This window comes from Nipponia nippon, unplaced genomic scaffold, assembly GCF_047370975.1.
Source record: "Nipponia nippon isolate SJK-2023a ecotype South Korea unplaced genomic scaffold, ASM4737097v1 scaffold_23, whole genome shotgun sequence".
Classification (NCBI taxonomy): Eukaryota; Metazoa; Chordata; class Aves; order Pelecaniformes; family Threskiornithidae; genus Nipponia; species Nipponia nippon.
In genome coordinates this window covers 2,532,534-2,540,877 of record NW_028262340.1, presented here as the reverse complement: position 1 = coordinate 2,540,877, position 8,344 = coordinate 2,532,534, and the positions used below count along the sequence as shown (strand labels likewise).

The 8,344-nt window shown below is 49.6% G+C and overlaps 1 protein-coding gene across 1 annotated transcript; it reads right to left on the bottom strand.

Annotated features, from left to right (window-relative positions):
* Positions 1–5,339: 5,339 nt before the first annotated feature.
* Positions 5,340–8,029, bottom strand: LOC148055354 (uncharacterized). The gene is made up of 2 exons (XM_087761012.1): positions 7,019–8,029; positions 5,340–6,469 (listed from the first exon to the last, which is right to left on the bottom strand). The coding sequence occupies exons 1-2, from the start codon at positions 7,532–7,534 to the stop codon at positions 5,828–5,830; spliced, it is 1,158 nt and encodes a 385-aa protein (XP_087617138.1). The 5' UTR covers positions 7,535–8,029; the 3' UTR covers positions 5,340–5,827.
* Positions 8,030–8,344: the final 315 nt, after the last annotated feature.

Genomic DNA, 8,344 nt, shown 5'->3' with positions numbered 1-8,344 from the left:
GTATCAGGAGGAGCAAAGGGCAGCTCGACCTTGTCTCTTGTCACTTTTCCGTTTGCTCAGCGGGAGACAACACACTGTGTTAAATCGCTAAAGTTTATAACAAGATGAATCGAGGTGGAGGCTGGGAAAAGGGAGAGAGAGAAAAAACAAGCATGTACTTTTTGTGATTCCCTTGAATCTCTCCAAATAACTGAAGAAATGCATGAACAAGGGAATATTTTCTCATTTTTTTCCACAGCAAACGTAAAAGAGATTGTGATCTTCCCCAGGTAAAGCTGTTAATGCAGTGACTAGATGAACTAGGCTTACTTCTCATCTGAAGCACTGAAGAAACAGGTTATATTAAGACCTGAAATTGTTCCTTATTTATTTTCCCTTCTCCTCTTGTTTGTTTGTGCAATTTTACAAGGTGTCTGCTGAAAGAAAGTTCCCAGTGCAGGCTCCAGCAGAGCCAAGGAAGGAGAGAGACGGGGCAGAGGGAAGGGAAGGTACTCCACGTGCAGACCTGTTAGAAGTAATAACTTTCTCAGTGTGTCTCTCCAAGTAATTAGACAGGCATTCATCACCAATTCAGGGTTTGTACGTGCTAAACATGTACATGTGCTCATGTGAATGAGCACACGATAAACCAAAACTACTATGTATATGGTAATTTTCTAAAAGGGGAATGAGAGGGCATTTAGGTGCGATTCATAAGAGAGGAAAATATTGTTTCCCTATTTTTGCCTGTGATGATCAGTATATAGTTCACAGTATATCTGTCTGAGTGTATATACATTATACAGCCTTACAGATCATATCATTGCATAATCAATACCTGGGAATCATTTAGCAAAATGTTCTGATAGTTTCCAGTTTGATAAGTCAATTTTATAATGAGAATGATGATGAAGACAAAGTCAGTTTTATAGTAAGACTGAATGGAGACCAAGATAAACATGCTAAATTTATGTTATAAAGACTTACAGATAATAAGTCCAGAACAGCCACAATGAAAAGCCAATCTAACCTTCTGGACAAGACAATCAGAGAAATTCCCTGAACAAACCTTCATTGTTCATCTAAAAACTTTTCAGTGATGGAGAATCTCCCATCAATCTGTGTGAGTTGTTCCAGTGGTTAATTAGTATCACTGCTGAAATGGTCCAGACTATTTCTAATGTCGTTGGATCTCTCATACCTCCATCTGCTAGACTAAAAGCCCCAGGGCCAGAAGATTGACTTTTTTGTGACTAGCCAGCCTAGGAGCTCCCTGTGCTCTGCTGTCCCTGCACCACTTCATAGTGGCTTCTGTATCATGAGCAGCTCATATATGACTGTTTAGGAACTCTTGCACTAAGAACATCCTACAGAAACGTCATGTCCACAAGGCCCAGACTTTGTGTCCATGAAACCTCTTCAGTAGACAAGCTGTATGACTTACTTTGGAATGGGCTCAAAATTTAGACCTGTGCTTGGGAAATGGTGTTCAGCTTTCTTTTTGGCTGCTTCACTGTCTGGGTCTTGAAGGTCTTCTGTGTTTTGGAGGGCTTAAAATCCACAACCAAATTCTGTTTAGTTTTCATTTCCTTTCTAAATAGAAAGGGTAAGGGAACCAAGGCTACTTACTCAATGAAATACGGGATTTGGATGTAAAAAGCTACAAAACACTTGCAGTTTATTTTGTTTTTCACAGGTATGGTATTTCAGATACTTCTTTCATGTTTGCTCTCCAGAAAGCAAACCGACAGACAAAACAGCAGTCAAGACTGGAACAGGACTGAATGTGCTTCAGGTGCAGCTCAGCCAGGCACGCTCAGCTATACGGATTTAATTATGTCTAATGCTTTGCATACTGGGAGAATAAAAGCCTTGTGCAGACAGTATTTTTTTTGTGTCAGCTTTGCAAATGGTGAATCAAATTGACAAGTTCAACAAATCACTGCCCTCTTTGTTATTCATACATTGATACCCCTTTCAATAGGAATTTTCTGAAGGTGCTGTAATTTACCATTTGCAGGAACAATAACTTATATTACTGCAGAGGTGGTTATAACTTGGGACAGGCTGCTGATATCCTCCCTTCCCAAATGAAGGTATCTTGTTTCTCATGGAGAGCCTCATCTGAGGCTTCTGCCATGGGCTGACCATCAGCAAGCATGACTGAGTTTAAGCAGTAACTCAAGTATAAGTCAGCCAAGGCCCTGTTGGGATGCCATTCTGCTTGTTGACATGGCAAATGTCACCACAAGGCAGCGAGGCCTATCAGCAAGTGCCATGACTGAGCTCTGAGTCTCTCCATACCTCCAGCCATCTGGATTTGGATTGGGAAATGGGGGCAAATTCCCCATTGAGAGAAGATCCAATTTTTCATGCCCATTTTCAACTTCCCAGGGAAGAATGGCTGAAATACAGAGGGTCGTGCTCAAATGTCTGTGGGTGAATATGGAAAGCACTGCTGGAAAACGTCTGCCAGCACAGACCTGGACATGTCAAAGCATGAAGGGAAGGAGCCCTACATTGCCTTCATGATCTTCATTAAATTGCCTTTGCTTTCCTGAGCGTCCCTCATGCAAACATCTTTCCAAAGGGGTAGAGAGGGGTGGAGCTAGGAACAGTCATTATAAAACCAGATGCCTAAGTTACAGTCCTCATTGACTTTTGCTCCGTTGACAGGCTGTTGAGAGAGATATTTCAGAAAGCCCTTCAGAGCTTCAAACAGTGTCTGTTATTCTCCAGTGGTGGACTCAATGGGGAATGACAACCACTGAGCTCCTGACTCAGATGGTGGGTGCTGGTTAGGTGATGTGGATTCCCCACCATCACAGACACCACATTAGTGCTTCAGTCTTGCAATCCATTAAAACTGAGGACAGTATTATGCCAGGGCTTGCTCTCAGGAGTGTTGTTAGAGCACAGTCACTGCTGTCTGCAAATCGCTCTGAGAGGAGCTGTTAGAAAACTGTAAAGTGCTATTACTAAATACCCACTTACATTTTAAAAGAGGAAAACCAGATGCACTTGCAATCTAAAATTGCATATGTTTTAGAAAAAAGTTATAAATAATGAAAGGAAAGTATGCAAGAGAGAGCACCATACTGGCCAGTCCATTGTGAAATATTGCAGAACAGTGGGAATGAGCTGGCTGCTAAATGCCTGGAAACATGAAGGCTGAGTACATGGATGACAAAAGTCATCACAGTTTCATGTTCTGCATCCCTAAATTATGTGGTGTTTCAGGGCTAGTGAGCACCTTCTCATAAAGGAGGAAGCTGTTCTTGACAGTAATTTGCTTTAGCAGCTTTCCTGGAATCTCATGAATTTGTAGAGCACAAAACAAAAAAAAAAAGCTCTAAAATAGATTTTTTTTTCATTGTGGAATGAAAAAAATGAGGCTACAAAAGTGTATCTATCTCTCTATATTTTTTTCCACATGAGGCCCCTGATTTAATTAGTTGAGTCACCAGAGACTTTGAAAGAAGCTTTCTTCAAAACCCTTTTCCAGACTCTCGGGGACGGAAGTAAAAATAGATTTTAAATTGGTCTTGGGGAACTGCTGTTTACTTTGGAGGTAGATTAAAAAAAATCTACTAATGAACACTAACGATGGCCTTGTTCCAACTCTTTGTCAACTCAGTCCCAATTACTCCACTTATAAGCTAGCAATACAGAGCAGCACAATCCTAGGGTCATTCCACAGCCGCTCATGGACTCCAGATTCACATTGGCGCGATTAGCGCAGTGTGGCCCACTGCTGGGGCATGATCAAAAGTCCCTTCCTGCTCCCTGCAGCAGTAGCAGAAAGGGAGATCACAGCATTTTCTCGTGACGCCTGCAGAAGACAGGGGCCAGGCAGACCTGCAGGTGCTCTGCACTGCCGTTTTGGGGAAGTAAAGCAACTTTCTCCATCGGTGAAAGCTCTCTTAGAATCATAGAATGGTTTGGGTTGGAAGGGACCTTTAAAGGTCATCTAGTCCAACCCTCCTGCAATGAGCAGGGACAATGGGGGCAATGATCTTCTAGATGACTGTGGGCACAATGCTTTCTATAGCCTATTCCATGGCATACTATACATTGCATGCTGTACAGGTCAACACAGAACCAGAGATAATCGAGATGAGATGTTTGATTTCTTCTCATCTATTCTCAGGGTGGCCCAAGATTGCTGGCTGCATGGATAAATCTGCTTTAGGGGCCATCTGGTCCTCAATCAGGTGGTGGTTGCATCTGATGACACACAAAAAAGTTCGTCTGAGCACGTTTGCTTACGCAAGCCTGCTGTGTTGGAAAGGCACACAGGCTGAACAGGCTGGAGGGGTGGCAGCACTAAAGAGAAGAAGCCAAACACTCAAGCTTGCGGCTGCTCCTGTGCTCACCTGCCCTGCAGAGCAGCACCAGCAAAGCCTCCGACATGGAACTCCCCGGGTCACAGACTTTTCCGCACAACCGTTCCTGAACACAAGGTGGGCCTCAGTATCACCTTTCAGTCATAAATAAGGAACTGCTGCCTCCCCTTGCAAGCCACCAGTCATTTTGTAAGGAAATTATTGTGAGCCGGTCAAAGGAGGTGGAGATCATGCTGTATTCAGCTTTGGTGCAGCCTCACCTTGAGCACTGTGTGCAGTCCTGGGCCCCAGCATTTAAGAAGGATGTGAAAGTGGTTGAATGAGCCTGGAGGAGGGCAACAAAGCTGGTGAAAGGGTTGCAAGGCATGTCCTGTGAGGAGCAGCTGAGGACCCTGGGTTTGTCTAGTTTGGAGAAAAGGAGACTGTGGGGCAAGCTCATTGCTCCCTATAGCATCAGGGGAGGTTCAGACTGGACATGAGGAAGCCTTTCTTTACCAAGAGGGTGGTCAAACCCTGGCACAGGTTTCCCAGAGGGGTGCTCGATGCCCCGTGCCTGTCAGTGTTGAAGAGGCATTTGGAGAAGGACAGGGCTGGGCACATTGCCACATGGAGCCCTGGCTGGCAGCGGCAGCTGCCCCGAGCCTTGCGGGCTTTGCTCCCGACGGGACGGCCCTGCCTGGCTTCCCTCTGTGTGCAGAGGTGTTGAAGCTGGGAGGGTGAACTGGTGGTGTAATTCGGCCTAGATATAAGGAAGAAATTTTTTACAATGAGGGTGGTGAAACACTGGCACAGGTTGCCCAGAGAGGTGGTAGATGCTCCATCCCTGGAAACGTTCAAGGTGAGGTTGGACGGGGCTCTGAGCAACCTGATCGAGCTGAAGATGTCCCTGCTCATTGCAGGAGGGTTGGACTAGATGACCTTTAAAGGTCCCTTCCAACCCCAACTATTCTATCATTCTCCAGTTCTCTGGTGATGGGAGAGGTTCTTCCTCCGGTCGGTGCAACGGGTGACTCCTGCAGGACAGATTTATGGCTTTGCCAGCTGCAGTGCTGTAGTTCTCCCCAGCTGTGGTGTCGGATGGGCAGGAGAAGCCCTCGTCTGCTCCCCGCAGCCCCGCTGCCCCTTGCCCCTGCTCTGAGCTGGGGGAGGCAGGGGCATGGACTCCGCAAGAGCCCTGAGGGATTGGTTTGGTTGGAGTGGCCCTGGGTGCTGGCGCAGCTCCTGGAGAAGCCCCAGGTTGGCCTTCTGCTGAGTTTTGCTGAGTGCAGCGCTAGGGCCTGGGGCCTTTGGCTTTCGCGGGCTGGAGCCAAACCCTTCATGTCCCTGCAGGCAACGGCCCGCCCCGGGCGTCGAGACAGTGACCATGAGACTGTAGAGACAGGACAAGAGAACTTGAACAGATTTATTAGTGAGAACAAGAAACAATGGCTTATGACTTATTCCTATCCTAATGTGTTTCTACCTCTATGACGCTTAGGTGCTAGCTAAGACCTCTGCTCTTTCTAGTGCAGCCCCCGCTGGGGTCCAGCCCCGTTGCCGGCCGCTGCGGTATTTGGTCCGCAGGTGCAGGTTGGGCAGTGGCGGTGGGTTGGAGCTTGGCCGTGCGGTGGCCCTGACATGGCAACGGCAGAAGCCGCGGCCAGTGCGGCCATGGCAAACCATGGAGCGCAGAACAGAGGCAGGCCAGCCCCGGGGACCTGCACAGCAGCTCCATTTGTCTGCCCGGAGGGCAGTGCGGGGAGTCCCGTGGCTGGTGGGAAGGGAGTGTTTGGGGCAGGCGGTGAGACACGGGGCGGTGAAGCCGTGGATGGAGCAGGAGGTGCCTCCTGGATGCCAGCGGGGCTGTGGCTGCGGCGCCGTTTTGGCGGGGGTGGACCGGCACCGCCCGTGCGGGCGGTTGTGTCAGCCCGTGGCTCGGTCGGTGCGGAGCTGGTGGTTGCAGATGTCTGGGTGTCGTTCTCCTGCTCCGCAGCTCCTACCGCCGGCTGGGCATGAGGTCGTCGTCTTCTCGCGTGGTCTTCCTTCGGCTGGGCGCCCAGCGGGGATGCAGCCGGGGCTCCCTTTCTGTCACCAGCACTTTGTATAAACATGCGGAGGAGGCCGGGGTAATCTCTCCTAAAAAAGGGGTTGTAGTAGAAGAGCAGCTACAGAAGGCAAAGGAGAGGAGTTAGTTGCCATCATTGCACAGAGGAGAGAGAGATGCGATAACTAAGCATCTGCATCAGCAGAGACAAACGTGGGCATTAAAAAGGACTCTCTGGGGCATTTTGAACCTCAAGTGGAGGCTGAATCAAATGTTCGGATGGGGTTTTGTTAAGTAATAACCGCCCTTGTGTCTTGGGCAATTGGGAGCAGAGAAGTGTAGGGTTTTAAAAAGCCTAAAAACCGATGGAGAAACCCAAATGCCACCAGTTTTCCGGCACATCAGCGTGGAATGGGCATGTTGGGAATAACGTGATGCTGACGTGTATCTTGTCAGCATTAGACAGAGGCCACAAGAAGATTTAAACTTGTGGTGCAGCCAGATGCAGAGCAAGCACAGAAGCAGCACGATCCGATGGGACTATGTTTCCCTTTCACGGATTTGCTCCCATCCCCGTCTCCTACCTTGTAAAGGCTTATTTTATCTGAACGTGAACCTCTCACCCCCGAATGTCCCGAGGGTTCTTTCGCGTGCGGAGGAACCGACGTACCTTGCCCAGAGCAGAACCTGCTGCCGCTGCTGCTTGCAGCTCCTCGATGGAGGCAAGTAAGAGCGAATTCCCTTCCATTTTGCAGAAGCCGTGGAGGTTGAGCTGGAGAATGAAGCCTCTCATGGACTCCACTCCAAAGATCGCCAGGGGTCCCCTCCTCCCCAGCACTTCCTCGCTGAAGAGTTTTTCTGCGATGACGACGCAGTTGCCATCGTTGCCCCACCAGATGGACCGGAAGCGATGGCTGCCAGTGATCTCCCAGAGGTTCTCGAGGAAGAGGCGGGCTGAAGCCTGGTTGGTGTTGGCACAGCTCTCCGAGAAACCAAATCGCAGGGTGGGGGCCGGGGATTCATCGGGCAAACCTTGAAGGGCGTTTTCTTCTGCGCGAGGTCTGGTGGCAGCATCCCCAGCGGCTGCCGCCTCACCTCCTGGCTGGCCGGGAGAAGTTGAAGCTGCCCGCCGATCCGGCTCCTCCGGGTTGGAAGCCCCAGATGTCTCTGGTGATGGCGGCTCCATTTTAAGTACTTTTTTCACAGCTTGGCTGCAACTTCCAGCTGTGGCCCTTTCCCCGAGCAGCCGGGCTTGGTCCTGCCGCTCAGCAGAATGAAGGGCCGTGGCGCCGGCTGCCTGGGGAGTTCTGCAACGTCACGGTGACGCCTGTGTTGCATCACGGTGACATCACAGCGCGGCGCCTGTCTCCTGGCAACAGGAAGCGGACGATGGAAGAAATTGCTGGAAAGCCCTGGTTTCTTTTCCTGGAGAGAGCTGTTTTGAGCCAAGACGTGAATCCAAGCGTAGTTGCCTTTGGGCAAATCCTGCTAGGGCAGTGCTGCGTCCCGTTGCCCCTGGGAGCTGGTCCCCAGGGAGGGACGGGGAAGGCTGCAGCGCTGGGCATCAAAGTGCCCCAGACCTGAAGTTCTTCCCTTGGGCCCCTTGCCCCCGTGCAGAAATGCCCATGCCCTCTTCTATGGAATAACCCCCGCTCTGTGATTTCAGGAGCGCTGCTTCTGCTGCGGCTGTCCATGTACCCAGGTGATGCTCTCAGCTGGCAGCAGGCTCTGCGTGCTGCTCCATAAGATGAAGCATAAGTGCAGCGCCAGCTAAATGTATTTTGCAAATGAAATCAAGTGGTGCTCTGCCGCCCCACCCCTTTCTTGGGTTGGCTTCCTCTGCTTTTCTCTGCTACAGAACCTTGAGAAGCCAAACCAGGAAACTCCATGATGTTCTCTCAACTTGCCAAGCTATCAGCCCGGTCCTCTGAGTCGGAGGAGCACGACTGCGGGAAGAGTGACTTTCCATTTGTGGACAGAGAAATTGTAAGGGACC